A 16534-nucleotide genomic window follows, 5' to 3' on the forward strand; every position below is an offset into this window, starting at 1 on the left:
CTAAACTCCATTTGTTTGCAGACTTAGTGTTCCCATTTTGCACACAGATCTCCAGAGAGTCTCCTCAGCCTGCCTAGAAGGACCCTGGGAAATCAGAAGACTGGGCTAGCCTTGTTTGCTGGCTATTGGTCAGAATAGGTGCCTATAAATCAGAAACTTAATTGCTGTCTCCCCTTCTAGCTGTCCTGCCAGCTCTTTGACCTGGGAAAGCAATGCCAACCATCCACAGAGCCTTGTCTTGTAATGCCAGGTCAGCCAAGAATAAACCTGAAATAATCCATGATTTGATTCTGGATGAAGGGGCCGATCTGGTATTACAGAGACTTGGTTCGGGGAGGCTGGTGGCCCAGTCTTGTCCGGGCTTCTTCCTCCAGGGTACTCTGTTGAGGAGCAGGGGAGGGGACGTGGGTGGTGTTGTGGAGTGGCTGTGGTCTACAAGATCTCCCTTGCCAGGATCCCTGTCAAAATGTCTGACCATATTGAATGTGTGTACCTAAAATTGGGGACCAGAGATAGACTGGGACTTCTGTTGGTGTACCGATTGTCCTGCTGCCCGACAGAATCCCTAACTGAGCTGACAGACTTAGTCTCAGGCTTGGCATTGGAGTCTCCCAGGCTTGTGGTGCTGGGCGACTTCAATGTTCACTTTGGGACCAATTTGTCCAGGGCGGCTCAGGAGTTCATAGCGGGCATGACAGCTATGGACCTATCCCAGGTAGTCTCGAGACTGACACATATTGCTGGTCACACGCTTGATTTGGTCTTTCACTCTGAACAGAGTGGTATTCCGTGGATGGGGACTCCTGTGATTTCCCCTGTCATGGACGGACCACCATCTGGTTAAAGTTGGACTCATGACTACGTCTCACCTCCACAGGGGTGGGGGGCCCATTAGGATGGTCCACCCGAGAAGGTTACTGGATCCAACAGGATTCCAAGAAGCCTTGGGGGCATTTAGTGTTGGCTCTGCTGGTGACCCTGTTGACACTCTGGTGGAGAACTGGAATAATCAACTCACCAGGGCAGTGGACATGATCACTCCTAAGTATCCTCTCCAACCCACTTCGAAACTGGCCCTTTGGTATACAGAAAAACTATGGGGGCTGAAGCAGCGAGGTAGACTACTAGAGTGCAAGTGGAGGAAGACTCGACTCAAATTCGACAAATTATTACATAGAGAGCATTTGAAGATCTATGCTCAGGCAATACTTGCAGTAAAGAAGCAATTCGTTTCCTCCTGTATCACCTCACCAACTTCATGTCTGGCGGAGTAGTTCAGGGTCGTGAAGGGGCTAATGTGCACCCCTTCTCCCTTGAATCAGTACCTAGAACCAAGAATTACTTGCTGTGACATTTTTAACGAGTTCTTTGTGGACAAAATCTCATATATTCGGGCCAACTTGGATTCAAACTCCACAACTGTTACAAAGCCTGATGCCAAGGTGTCCAGCAGCAGCTCCACTTATGTGATGACCCTGGATCGGTTTCAATTTGTGACTCCTGAGGATATGGACAAGTGGCTTGGAATGGTGAGCCTACCACCTGCCCTCTGGATCCTTGCCCGACATGGCTTATACTATCCAGCAGGGAGGCTGTTGTAGAGGCCCTGGTAGAAATTATAAATGCTTCTCTGAGGGAGGGCAGGATGCCTCCTGGACTCAAGGAGGCAATCATTAGACTGCTTCTGAAGAAGCCTGCCTTGGATCCCTTGAAGTTAAATAATTACAGGCCTGTCTTCAACCTTCCATGGTTGGGCAAGGTGATTGAGAAGGTGGTGGCCTTCCAGCTCCAGGCAGTCTTGGAAGAAACTGATTATCTAGATCCATTTCAAACTGCTTTCGGGTGGGCTATGTGGTGAAGACTGCCTTGGTCAGCCTGATGGATGATCTCCAATTGGGAATTGGCAGAGGGAGTGCGACTCTGTTGGTCCTTTTGGATCTCTTGACAGCTGTCGATACTATTGACCATAGTATCCTTCTGAAACGTCTGAGGAGACTGGGAGTGGGAGGCACTGCTTTGCAGTGGTTCTGCTCCTACCTCATGTGCAGATTCCAGATGGTGTCTCTTGGAGTCTGTTGTTCTTTAAAATCTGAACTTTTGTACAGTGACCCTCAGGGCTCCGTATTGTCTCCAATGTTGTTTAACACCTACATGAAACTGCTGGGAGAGATCATCAGGGGATTTGGTGCAGGGTGTTATCAATATGCTGATCACACCCAAATCCATTTCTCCATGTCAATATCATCAGGAGGTCATAACCTCCCTAAACATTTGCCTGAAGGCAGTAATGGGCTGGATGAGAGATAACAAACTGAGGCTGAATCCAGATAAGACGGAGGTACTTATTGTGTGGAGTTGGAACTCGAGAGACAATTTTATCTGCCAGTTCTGGATAGGGTCACGCTCCCCCAGAAGGAACAGGTACGTAGGTGCTTCTGGATCTGAACCTATCCCTGGTGTCCCAGGTCGAGGTGGTGGCCAGAGGTGCTTTTTATCAGCTCCATCTGATATGCCAGCTGCATCAGTTTCTTGAGATGAACAACCTCAAAACAGTGGTACATCTGCTGGTAACCTCTAGGCTGGATTACTGCAATGCGCTCTATGTGGGGCTGCCTTTGTATGTAGTGCAGAAACTGGTTGGTTCAGAACGTGGCAGCCAGGTTGGTCTCTGGGTCATCTCGGAGAGACCATATTATTCCTGTGGTGATGGAATGGCACTGGCGACCAATACATTTTTGGGCAAAATACAAGGTGCTGGTTATTATCTACTAGTCATATAGCCCGTTACATTAATGGGCGCTAGAAGAGTTGTGTTGAAATGTTTGCTGGGGGGGGATACTCGGCCTTCCTTCGGCGAGAGGCAGCGTCTGCAGCTGCAACGGCTGCGGCAGCCGCGGCCCGTCCCCACTCCCGGTCCCCCCGGAGAGCGCGGCTGCCGCCGGACTCCTCCCCTTGCTCGGCGGCGGCTGTGGGAGGGGGCGGGGGCCGCTGGCGGCCGCTGGGAGGAGGAGTCCGCGCCTCTTCCCTCTCTGGCTGTGGCGGCTGCTGCGGCGGCTCTTCCTCCCGGGTCCCCGGCTGCTCGGACGCCCCCGGCATCAGAGCAGCTGGTGGAGGGAACCCCAGCGGCGACTCCCCCGCCTGGCCCTGTCAGCCCTCGCCGCTCACACCGCCTCTGTACGACAGCCCCCCTCAGAACAGTAAGCCGGGCTGGCACTCTATGGACCAATCAACACCTCACGTGCGCCACGCATGCGCAGAACACCCGCCAGAGACACGGACGCAGGTACCTTAGGGTTTTATTATATAGGATAAAGCCCTAAACAGCTTAGACCCTGGGTATTTAACAGAACGTCTTCTTCGCCATGAGCCCCACCACCTGCTAAGATCATCTGGAGAGGTTCACCTGCAGCTGCCACCAACTCATCTGGCGGCTACTCGGGAACGGGCCTTGATTTAATGTTTTAAATGATTTTTAAGTAAGTAAGTACTATAAGATAGGAACATAAGAAGCTGCCATATACTGAGTCAGACCACTGGTCTATCTAGCCAAATTTTGTCTTCAGACTGGCAGTGGCTTCTCCAAGGCTGCAGGCAGGAATCTCTCTCAGCCCTATCTTGCAAGATGCCAGGGAGTGAATTGAAACCTTCTGCTCTTCCCAGAGTGGGTTGATCCCCTAAGGGGAATATCTTACAGTGCTCACACTTCTGGTCTTCCATTCATATGCAACCAGGGCGGACCCTGCTTAGCTAAGGGCATAAGTCATGCTTGCTACCACTAATAATCTGACCTGATTAGTTGGGGGCAGGGTTAGCCCCTGCCAACCCGTATGGAAAAGGAAAAGGAAAAGAAAGGTGGATCCTGATTGGTGCTGGGGGTCTAAATGTGCAATGTGGGTAGTGACTAAGTATGGTAATTACGTCATTTGGGGGCAATGGATCCCACTGAAAACCTTAAGAGGTAGGAAATGCTTTACAAAGGAATTTAGAAAAAAGACTAACAGCCAGGGCAATCTACTGGCAAGCACTGGAAATACAAGAGCAATATTAAAGCAAGAGAGACACACAGAGAGAAAGACAGAGAGGAAGAGATGGTATGTTTGGTGAGAGAATGCGGGGCTGGAAAGAATGTGAACCTAGCAAGGAGGGGGGCAACGCCTCCTCTGCCCCAAGTGAGGAGCCTCCATTGGCTCTAGGCAAATTAACTTCCCTCTCCCATTTCATTGCATGCTGAGTAGCAGGACTTAATAAGAACACTATTATCTTCTATTCATTTCCACATGCCTCACTACCTCTCCTTTACAACTGTGCCTGTGCCCTGACCAGCCAATGAAGACCAAACAATGGTTGACTGTGCCCCCTGGAATCTATGGGATATCAACCAGCAGATGAGCTACTTAGCTGTCTCCATGTTTTTCTTCCCAAAGTGCAGGCAGTGGCTCCCTCCTTCCCAAGATATGACATAGCGGAGGCAGGTCCTGTTGGCATTTTTGCCTCCTGGGCAGCTGTCCAATCTGCCTCTATGGTTGGACCAGCCTGCCCAAAGCTGCATCTTGCTTTCTGCCTGCTCACCAGCTTCCACCCACTATGTTCACTGTCTCCAGAGAGATCAGTTTACACAAAGCCTCATATCTTATCCAGTAAGCATAATTCCAACTCTCCTTCACACCCAGCCCAACCCATCACTTGGCTCCTGGTAGCAGGGATACAGGCTGTATGATGGGGTGGTGGTGGGGAGATGATGTCGACTTAGGGTGCAGAAAGTGGGGAATCCCGGGGAGGCAAAGGCTGAGAGGGCTCCCAAAAGTTTACTATTTTATTATTGTTTACCATTGTTAGTTTAGTATTACTAACAGTTTACTATACAACAGTTTGGGGGCGTAGAGGACTCAAAAACTTATTTTTTGCCCTGGGGTTACCTCTACAGCCCTGTGTTCACCATCACAGTCTTTGGTGCTATTTTAAACACCCATTCCTAAATGCCTTAACTTGGAAGCATGACTCCTCAAATCCCACTGAACTTGTTTCCTGATCATCAGGTTCACACTACAGTATTAAGCGTTTTATAAAGAAGCCAGCACTGCGGTGACGTCCGTCAGAACGCGATGTATGTACAGTAGTTGACTGAGTTCTAAACAGGGAGGAAAGGAATCTCTGCGCATGCCCAAACACACTTTTGTCTTTATTACGACTCCGCGTGTTCTTAGGAGTTCAGAACAGGTTCCATTAACGGAGACTGACCACTCCCATTTTAAATTAGAGGGATTGTGGTGGGAGGGGGGATAATTGTCACTGTTCAGTCCGACAAGGATTTCACCAATCTGAAAAACGCAAAGAAAAGTAGAGAAATAGAACACCTCCCAGTTGACGAAGTGCCATTTAAGTGGGGAACTTGACGGGGGAAGGGGAGGCACTGAAGGGAATTTTTAGAACCTTCTGCTTGGCGAGGATGGAGCCGGTGACGACCAGTGTTCCCTCTAAGGCGTGCAGGAGCTCACACATTTTTTGATGCCCGCCTAGATTTGGATCCCGCTCAGGTTGAATCAGGACGGTCCCACACGGATGGCACGTGCGCACACACTGCCCTGATACTGCCGCCCAGAACAAAACTAATTCCTCGCACAGAGGAAAAAAATGAGAACGCTGGGGGCGACCACACTCCCCGCCTGGGGCTCTTGCTGTTCCCCCTCCCGCCGCTTTCCCAGCCCGCTCTGCACCCTTGGCGGCCGCCGCTCAGCTCACCCAGCTTGCACTCGCCGTCGTGCGCCTTCCGGACACGTTCCCGACCGCCGTGGAGGGCGCGCCAGCTGTGCAAGTGGAGGGCGCACACGCTGCCGTAGGAGCGCCCGTCGGAACCGCAGACGGCGCCGTCCTCCTTGCACACGCACCGCCCGGTGCCCTCTTCTCCAGCCTCAGGCGGCGGCTCCGCTTGGCGCTGGCTCACGCAGACGAGCCCCGGGCCGCAGCGAGCACCCCGCTCGCCGCCGCAGCGCTCGCCCTCAGCACTCAGGCACCGCTCGCAGCAGCCGCACTCGTCCCGCGCCGACAGCTCGGGCGCCGCGCACTTGACGGGCATGCAGAGCTCCGGCTGGCAGGGAGAGCAGACTGTTCCCGCCGCCGCCGCCGCCCTTGAAGCCAGACACAGCCAGAGCGCTGCGAGCGACAGCAACGACGCCGAGCCCCAGGCGGACATGCTTCGGTCGGAGCGAGTGGCACAGGCCGGCCACAACAGCTCGGAAAGGCGCCGTTTGAAGGGGCGCAGCGCGGGCGGCTGCTACTCTGGCAGAGCCGCCTCCTGCGCGACCACGCCCCCACGGCGGGGAGCCTCAAAAGGCTGGCGCAAGCTGCCCTTCTGGGCACGACGCTCTTCTTGAGGACGACGAATGCCTGTTTCGGACTGCCTTCGTGCAACCGGCTTCCGAGCAAGCGCTGCAGGCGTGGGATGCGCCCTGGGGGCTAACCCGGTGCCTTTGGGAAAAGGGAAATGGAAAGCAGATTTGGGACGGGGAAATCCGAGCGGAGAGGCGAAGCTCAGCAGCACTTCCTTCGCTCCAATCACCCCAAGTATATCGCACATTAGGTTTCCAGTCGCCACTGCTCCTCTTTCCTCCTACTCCTCAAGGACAGGCTAATACCGACTCGACGGTGCGCAAAGCCCAGTCTTTCCTCCAGGAATTCAAACGAGGTGACAGTCAAATGTTCAGGGGGATGAGAACCAAGGGCGGAGTGTCCTTAAATGTGAAGGTGGTATTAGTGTACACACAGAAGTTGACAGAACCCTTGTCTGTCTCCAGTTCAGAACTGTAATTCAGAACTTCTGCCGCACCTACTTTGGCAGAAGGAAGGGGTGTAGCTATAATTGAGCGGATGGGTTCAAAGAACCTGCCCCCACCCCAGCTCCTGAAGGCCCCCCAGTTCCACCCCTCCCATTTTTCTTCAGTATCTCCCTCACTCTGAGGGGCTGCTGGGGAGAGGGGCGAACATGGCTACACCCCTGGGCAGAACAAGACATGTTGGCGCCTGAGACAGAGTACCAAATGCCACCCCCATCCCCCCAATATATAAGTGCTTATTCCTCTACTTTGGCTGTTTGTGGCAGCCATAGAGGAGGGAGAGGAGACCACCAACAGAGTTGGGCGATGGTAGTGCTGTCCATATTGCTGGACTGTCTAGAGTGGTGCTGGTTGGTGCTGCCAACCACAGCTGAGGTGAATGAGCACCGGTGATGATGACTCCAAATCTGCTGCCCTCCAAATCTGCTGCTCACATCTGGATCAATACTTCACTCTGCTGCATGGTAGAACCAGCTCTAGCTCTCTCTGTGTGTGAGTGTGTGTGTGTGTGTGTGTGTGTGAGAGAGAGAGAGAGAGATCGATGGATCTGGGAAATGGTGTGAGGAGATGAGTTATTTATTTTATTTTATTTCATTTTATCACATTTGTAGACTACCAACAAGCAGAGGCGTAGGGAGGCTGGCTGCAGCCCATGTGTGGCTGCCACAGCCCCCTGGCCCTGGCCCTGCGTCAGACATCAGACACAGGGGGCTGGCTAGCCACGCCCCTGTGTCAGATGTCAGCTGTGGGGGTGTGGTCCAGTGTTCTCTCTAATCTTTTTCATCTGTGTGCAGAGTAAGTTTTGTTCTGGGCAGCAGTATCAAGGCAGCGTGTGTACACATACATTCATAGTGGGACCTTCCTGATTAAAACTGAGTGGGATATAAAATTAAGTGAGCGGACATCAAAAAATGTGTGAGCGTGCACACATCTTAGAGGGAACAGTGGCGTGGTCTCCCTCCAAAACGTCAGATGTGGAGGGCATGTCTGGGGCCACATTGCAGCCCCTGATAGGTGGCAGCCCAGCTTCTTTGAACCCGTTCGCCCAATGGTGGCTCTGCCTGTGCCAAATTTTTTGTCTCTGGCTGTTTTACAATATGTACAATACAAATTAAAAGAAAATAAAAAGGTTAAAACATTACAACAATTTAAAAATTAACACAATATTAAAACTATAAAAACTATAAATCTAATTCAAAGCCTGGGTGAACAAATGTGTCTTCATTGCCTTTTTAAAACTTGTCAGAGATGGGGAGGCTCATATTTCAGCTGGGTATTTTTAATACAGGGCTTTTAGCTCACATATCCTCTGGAATGGAGGGTGTGCATTCACATAGCCAGATTTACCCTGCGAGCTATCGGGGAGCACTTCACACACGATTCAAGTTTTTCATTGCACGTTAGATTTACATCCAGGGTTAAAAAAAATAATCTACTTTTTGCATCAGTTTTTGAGGGGCAACTTCGAACTCGCAGTAAAGCCTTGCAGTAAAGCCTGCTGTGTAAAAAAACACCTAGGGAGTGCATTCCAAAGCCTCGGGGCAGCAACAGCAAGGCCCATCCCTGAGTAGCCACCAGATGAGCTGGTGGCAACTGCAGATGAACCTCTCCTGATTATCTCAATGGGTGGTGGGATTCATGGCGAAGATTTCCTCTTAAGACATTCCCTTCCCCAGCATCTGTTGTTGTTTTTAAAGGCAAGAGATATGATCAGCGATCACCCATGTCACATCTGGTGCAGCCCTCAAAAAGGTTTTGGAAATTACAGTACATGTATTTAAGAACATAAGAATTTCATTCTATTTTCAACAGTGGCCAACCAGAGTCTTCTGGGAAGTTGATAAGGCAGGCGTAAGGTAGCCATCCCCTTCCTGTTATCTTCAGCATCTGGTAAATACTCTGTTTAGCTAAATTATAGCCATTTAGCTATCATGGCTAATAGGTATTAATAGGTAGCAGTACAATCCCAATAATACTACAGTGGCAGCAAACATACATTCAAGCACATGTGGTATGCTTCAGGCTGCTCTGTAGGGATGTGTGAGCTGGCCCTGACATCGAGCTGGGCCCCAACATTGGGCCAGCCCAGTTCAGGTGGTCTGAATTTGAACCAGACCGCCCCCCCTGCCCCAGTTCGAAGATCCAGCTCGTGGTCCAGCTCAAGGGTATACTTGTAAAAGAGGAATCTGGCTAGAGGACAGCAGAAAGGAGCAGGGAGCTCAATCCAACATATAGTGGAGTCCCTGCTGAGTACCACCTGGGAGTCTTCAAAGTTCCACCACCAGTGGTACTTGTACACTGGTTTGGGAACCCCTGATCTAAGGAAAAGAAACCAAATGAAAAAGCCTGCCATGGTGAGAGAAGGGAAGAATTCAAGATTGCCATGATCATATAGTGGCTAGTACTCTGTGCTGAAAAATAAAAGAGACTGAATTAGGAGTCAGTTATGGATGCTACTGGATGACAACAAAAGCATGACTAACTCTGCACAAATACTAGCATTATTTACTGGCTGCTGCTTTGCCCCATATGAGACAATAGTGCTTAAGTCAATTAATAATTGAAAGGATTTCACTGCAGTTGCGGTAGAAGTTAAACAAAATGTGTGATAAATCTTCCCTTGGAAAAATGGGACAACAAAGGGGAAATTACAGGAATGCATTGTTGAGGGGTGGATGCCATCTAGATCCTTAGGAATAAATGAGTTAGTGAACGGTTATACAGCTAATGTGGGAGCGGCCAACATCACAATGTTTCTATTGCTAGCATAATAGGTGAGCCAAAGACTACCCTTTCCAGCTCTATTGAGACCATCTTGGAGTCCTGCTCTGTTGAAAACTACAATGTATATTATTATTTGCTCTGAAGTTCCCATATAGCTACCTGCCAGTCCTAGTCTCACTCTTGCATGGTGAGCCCTTTATCCTTCTGTGCTGCTCAGCTCATTCATTTGCTGAGAGTGTCTTTGCTTAATCCCTGCTTAGTGGCAAGGGATTGTTTTTAGAAACAGCGAGAAGTTGAATGGCATTGTGTGGAACATAATAGCTAAGAGATTCCCACATCAGTTATTGCTGGGCTGGGATTAGTGTTTGCAGCCTAGGGCTTTTAGTAGGATGGGGTTGGGGGACATTGCACTCTGTTGCAACTGCTGGCCAGACATGTCCCTCTCAAGTCAAAGCAGTGCATGATCAAAGCTTGCATGAGTGTTAAAACTACAGTGCTTAAAATCAGTCTTACAAATCAAATTGTGAGGAGCAAAGCTATCAGCTTTTGATTGTAAAAATATTGGCTCTGAGGGCAAGGCCAAGAGGTGGAGCCAGAGCAGAACCTGATTGCTGCAGGGCAGCCATGACTCAGATCACAGGAGAAAGCAAGAGTCACGGTCTTTCCCCTGCTGGACAGTGACTCTACAGGGCTATACTTGTGAAGCAGCAGCTCAGGCAGTGCAGGCTTTTGTTATACCTTATGGTCCAAGCAGCTTTGGTTTTCACTAGGGTTGCCAACTCTGACTGAAGCTATTTCTGGAGACTATTCTCCTAGTTTCCCCCACAATATGCTTCACAATATCAAGCCATTACAATATCCAATATGGTGCTTTTGTTAGAGATGCAGTTCCAGATGGCATTGACTCTTAGCACCAGCAACCCTATTGACGCTGGGGGCATTAGGGGTAGAAACTGCCAGTAAGGGCACCAGAGGCGTATCTAGGGAAAATAGCACCTAGGGCAAACACTGAAATTGCGCCCCCTGTCCAAGCATCTGACACCCATCTTTCAGATAACTTTACCATAATATCAGCTGAAAAATACAAGTCAGGCTCGTTAATCTTTTAATATTTCAAAAACTATTTTAGCAGTGGACTTAGCCAGACCAAAAAATGCTGGAAAACTACAAATTTGAGTACGCTGGGGCTCATGAAATACCAAAATACTATGTGGAGGTGTACTCGGAAAACTAAACAGAAGTGCCTGTCTAATTCTCTACTATGCACTGTAGCATCACCATTACATAAGTTTTAAAAATAAATGGAGAATTTGACTTTTCCCAGATACTCTGTAAATAATTAAAGGATGTGCAGAGTAAACTGTGTCACTGCTTGGAATATATTCTAGTCTTTTAGAAAGACAGTTAAAATGAGAGAAAGAGAGCAAGAAACTCCCAGTGGGCCTTAATATTAAGGATTTCACACTGATTCAAAGACAAATTCACCATTAATAGCCATATTAGCAAGACATCACATTTAACTCACTTATCACAAGAAGCAAAGTAAGAGCAAATGAATACAATCCTAGCTCATAAGCATCAGCTCAGTATTCACAAGCCCTGATTCTCTGTACATAGTGCCAATCTGAATATGTGTACAGTGACTTATATTATATATTATTTTTTTTTACCTGTAGCCCCTTTGGGGGGCTTCCTAAAGGCTGGGGGGTTTGCAAAGGTTCCTCCTCCACCCACTGGCCTCTAGGGCCTCGCAGGGAACATTTGAGCATGTGCAGTGGCCATTTTTAAAAATCTTTTTTTAAAAATGGCCACTAAAAACAAAATGGCCACCGTGCATGCTCAAATGGCCTCTGCAAGGCCTGGCATGACCTAGGGCCTCACAGAGGCCATTTGAGCATGCACAGTGGCCATTTTGTTTTTGGCAGCCATTTTTTTAGAAAAAATAATTTTACAAAATGGCGCCCCCTTCAAGTGGCGCCCAGGGCACGTGCCCTGCCTGCCCTACCCCTAGATACGTCCCTGAAGGGCACCCCCCCACACACACACCTGACCATGCTTTCTCTGCTCTGATTCCTCTTTTGTTAGAGTCAGGTTTCATTAGCTCATATGGGCGTTTTCCAGATTAGCTGCTCAACAGCAGCAAAATGTGAGCAGTCTCACAGAAACGAACAACCTGAAAAAGCAGCAACTTTCTTATACACGATACACGACATCATTGCACTATATCGCAGTGATTAAATTCAGAACAAGGCATCGGAAATGTGAACGGCACCCCGCTGTCAGTGTAGGGACTGCGGTGTCACAACACAGGAAGTGTGGAAGCACTTGCCATGACCCAGCTGCAGGGTGTAATCTGGAAAGCGCCCTGGAGAGAGAGAGAGACTTCCATCTTCTCATTTCCCTCTTCCTGTATATAGCAATCAGCTAGTCATGTAGACTTATCTATCTCCCTGATGTATTTCCTGAATAAACTACTTTATTTAGAACTTTACCTTCATGTCTCCAGACAATATTAATTAGCAGTGTTGTCCTTGTGCACTTCTGCTGCAGCTGGGCTAGATGAAGAAAACTCTCCAACAGCCTTCAATAGTCACTGTGAAATTGATTGATGCCAATTCCTAGAGACTCCAGGCCAAACCTGGGGGATTGGTAACCTTAGTTTTAATGTAGAGAAAACAAAAGAAGGGTTTAAAAAAATAAAAATGGAACAGAGAGGGAAAGCCTGAGAGGGAGGGGGAAACTAGAAAGCCTGAGCTCCTTACCTCCCCATCCCTTCTCCCCTGCCCTGCAGTCAGCCTCTTCTGGGTTTTTGAAGCTATTGGTGAGTCTTACACTGCTGTGCTTGTCTTATTCTAGCAACCTCACTACTGAGAAGGGAATAGTAATGGAAGCCCTCGTCCTGAACCGTGCAGCTCTGAGGATGCTCTGGCTTCATTCCAGCTCCCCATGATGAGCTGCTTTGAAAAGCTGAGAAAAACTTGCCAATTCGTAAAAGGTTTAACTCCACCTATCATGAACCCCTGCTAACTGAGCAAAAAGGCATCTTTTTAAAATGGTGGTTCTCTTTATTTAGCAGGGGGAGAGCAACTGGTTCTATCCAGTCCCAGCACAGCATCCCTCCAGTGGCTGTTGCTGGGGTCAATCTTATGTTTCCTTTTAGATTGTGAGCCCTTTGGGGACAGGGGACCATCTTATTTATGTATCACTTATTTTTCTATGTAAATCACTTTGAGAACTTTGGTTGAAGAGCGGGATATAAATATCTGTAGTAGTAGTAGCAGCAGCAAGACTGTTGGACCAGGAGTGGGGAGATCAAGGTAAATCCACACTCAGCCATGAAGCTCAGTCTATGACTCTGGGCCAGTTACTAAGCTACCTCAAAAGGCTATTGTGAGAATAACATTGTGGGGAGAAGAAAGAGAACTTTGTACACTGCCTCAAGTTCCTTGGAGGAAGAGTGGGATTGAAATGTAAACAATAAAACAACAATTACTACTATTGTTGTTGTTATATAACAATATCATATCAACCCTCCCCAACCTCTTGGGGTCACTGTAACTAGTTCTGCCCTTGTGTTGTGAGGAAAGGCTATAGGTGGGTAAGCAAGTCTGCATGTAATCGAGGGAAGTTTCCCCCACTTTAACCCCCATGGCTGGAATGAAGCATCGGTAGCATGCTGTGCAGAAACCAGTGGAAGGCTGATGGAGACAAAATCTGAGGCATTCTGCCTTGAGGGAATTGGGCAGGTATGGGCTGGAACCGGGAGGATTATGGGTGGAACTGGGCAAATATTTGAAGGTACCTTTGCTGGTTTATGACCTTAATAAACCAATCTAAACTGAATCTTGAACATACTTTTTTCAGACCAATACTGTTTACATGACAAAAACGGTTTTGCCAGCTAGACAGGAGCAGTACTAAAAATACTAATTGATTGGCAACCTTCATGAGGAGCAGGGTTGTCACCTTTTTACTGACTCTGTTCCAGTGTCTTTAACAGAAGCTTGACACAAGCAGAAATTAAGTAAATGCTACTTTCCCCATATTACTTCCATGCCTGCTTCACATAAAATTCCACATGCCAAGCTACTATTAAAGTCACAGGAGCAGAGTCAGGGAAAGAAAATGGTAACCTTAAGTGAGAAGATTTGTTAATTATAGCTTATGTATTGAAACAGACACAGGATACTAAGAAAAGCTTCAGAATTCAAACCTTGTGTTAGACCAAAATTGTCTCATTCAGGGGCGTAACTATAATAGGGCAAGGGGCGACAGTTGTCTGGGGGCCCACTGCCTTGGGGGGGGGGCAGAGGCAAGTCACATGACTGACTCCCCCAGCTGCGCACCCGCCCAGGCTTCCTGCAGTTGTATTCATCCTCCGAAATTGTGTGTGTTAAGATCTGGAGCTACTAGAACAGCATGTCTCTTTTTCTAGTACCATTAAATGACTTGCATCGTCCACAATTAACAAAACCTTTAAAAAATGAGGGGGGTGCATTTTAAAATCTTGTCTCTGGGCCCACTCCAACCTTGCTACGCCCCTGCTCTCATTTACATTGGTTTAGAATGTAACAAGTTACCTCAGTATGCTTAGAACACGGCAAGACTGAACAGGAGGGAAGGAGTAAATTCCATTCTTTTTAGGTATAGAGTTATAGAGTTATTCTTTTAAGTTATAGAGACATATCAGAACAGTTCTACCTCTGTTCTTTTAAAATTGTAGACATTGACAGCACCAGCTTTTAAACCCTCCAAGGCCTTTTGGAATCCTACTGGGTCCAGCAGCCTTCTCAGACAGAACATTTTAATAGGTCCACCACACCTGCAGGGCTGGGTTGTGAAACCAACCTTAACCAAGTGGTGGTCCATCCACGACAATGGGGAAACCACAAGATCCCCCACCCACGGAACACCCCTCTGATCTGAACAAAAGACCCAATCAAGTGCATGACCGGCAACACGAGTTGGTCCTGAAACTAATTGGGATAGGCCCATAGTTGTCATGGCCACTATGAACTCCAGAGCCACACCAGTCAAGTCAGCCTCAAAGTGGATATTGAAGTCCCCCAGCACGAAAAGTCCGAGTGACTCCACATTTTGTAAAAAGTAAAAGGTATCTGTGTTTAAATGGCAAAATACATCTATACCATCAGAAATTGTGCATAGCATACATTTAAGTGGCCAGGTTTCCTAGCAATAAGCATTGCTAGGGACCCTGATTTTTCCCTTCCCAGTCACTGCTACTCAGCAAACTACATAGTAAGTTCATTCACATGATCACTTACCCTCATACCAGCGAGGGCTGGTGGGGATGCAGTCTCGTACCTGCCTCCCCGCAGGCTAGCAGGATGTTTGACAGAACGTCCCTGCTCGCGCGCCCACATGAGCATGGGATGGTGAGCGGCAGAGCATTGGTGGGAGGAGGAAAACGTGTGCTGGGTCCTCCAGGAGCCCAACATGCAATGCGTGAGCAGTGGAGCTGCTGCTCTCATTATTGCAGCCACTCTTCTGCTCTGTGCGGTTGCTCCTCCCCCGTCGGCTCACTGCCTAAAAAGGCGGCGGGCCGGTCGGGAGCCCAGCTACCCGGGGTGATCGCCTATGGAGGTAGAACGAACTGGAGGTTCATTCTACCTTGGTGAAGACCTGGGTATGGGGTGCATGGTCTGAAGCAGCCACAAGCAGAGGGCTCCTAGTGCTCCAGATCAGGGATTCTCAACGCTGGGTCTCCTGATGTTATTGGACTTCAACTCCCATAATCCCCAACCAAAGGCCATTGGGGCTGGGGATTATGGGAGTTGGTCCAATAACATCTGGGGACCCAACGTTGAGAATCTCTGCTCCAGATGACTTGAGCTGCCAGCCTGGGTTACCTCAAGGCAGCTCGTGTTGTGTGAATAGGTTCATACTCTTTATTGGATGGGCATGCATATTTAAGGGTGGCCATAAAGACAGACTGTAGCTGAGCAGGTAGTAAGCTCCAGCTCAGCTTCCCTTGTCATCTGGCTTTGACAATTTCCCCCTTATCTCCTGCAACCTACTGCTCCCTTGGGACCCACAGCTTTGTAAATTCTTCTGCCCCCTTACCTCAGCTTCTTCCTTTCCCCCACCTTGTAGAAAATCAGCCCCTAAGGAGTGTGTCCTGACAAAACAGTTATTTGTGGAAACCTCAGAGGAGACTTGTGTTTTAAAGTGATTAATTTTCTTTTGTTATCTAAGGTTAGAGCCATCTCCAGGAGAGAAACTGCTATTGTCAGTAGGCCTGGTTGCTAGGCAACAGTGCCAGAGATGCGCTGGATAGAGGTTACACCGTAAAGTGAGAAAGGTTCTGGCGCTTACCTATTTATAGTGGGCAGGAGGATTGAAACTTCACAGTTTTAACTGGCTAAAGGTCAAACTTCCATTGCCCATCATTGGCCAAAGGTCAGAGGCCAGTGGAGTTAAGGATGGACAGTTGGTGAACAATGATTGCTCCATGGTCTCTGAAAGTTTCAAGAGGGCATAAAAGGCAGGGATGGTTCCCTCATGAGGCAAGGTGCAGTGATGGCCTCAGGTGGTGGTGACTGCACGCTGTCCCCCACAGGTGTCATCTCACCTATCAGCTTCCTTCGCCTCCTTGCCACTCCTATTACCCTCCCTCTATATTTCTTCCATTGACTGCTGGCCCCTGCTAACTGAGCAAAGAGACACCTTTTAAAGTGGCGATTCTCTGATATTTAGCAGGGGGAGAGCAACTGGCCCTATCCAACCCCAGCACAGCATCCCTCCAGTGGCTGCTGCTGGCAACTGACATGTTTCTTTTTAGATTGTGAGCCCTTTGGGGACAGGGGATGATCTTATTTATGTATTATTTATTTTTTCTGTGTAAACTGCTTTGAGAACTTTGGTTGAAGAGTGGTATATAAATGTTCAGTGTCAGTGGTGCCCCTGCCCCTGACACTCACATTGGGCCCACCTCCCTTGCCAGCGCAACACCTTCTTCC

General features: G+C 48.6%; 1 protein-coding gene across 2 annotated transcripts in view; it reads right to left on the reverse strand.

Annotated features, from left to right (window-relative positions):
- The window catches only part of IGFBPL1 (insulin like growth factor binding protein like 1), a 70763-nt gene extending 64357 nt beyond the window's left edge, over positions 1-6406 (reverse strand). The window contains exon 1 of one of the 2 annotated variants that reach the window (XM_053303542.1): positions 5740-6406. In XM_053303542.1, coding sequence (XP_053159517.1) covers positions 5740-6190 — 451 coding nt within the window. In that variant the 5' untranslated portion in view covers positions 6191-6406. The remainder of the gene's footprint in view (positions 1-5739) is intronic. The other variant, XM_053303540.1, reaches the window with a different exon arrangement.
- Between the last annotated feature and the right edge of the window lie 10128 nt (positions 6407-16534).

This window comes from Hemicordylus capensis, chromosome 2 (assembly GCF_027244095.1).
Source record: "Hemicordylus capensis ecotype Gifberg chromosome 2, rHemCap1.1.pri, whole genome shotgun sequence".
NCBI classification, from domain to species: Eukaryota; Metazoa; Chordata; class Lepidosauria; order Squamata; family Cordylidae; genus Hemicordylus; species Hemicordylus capensis.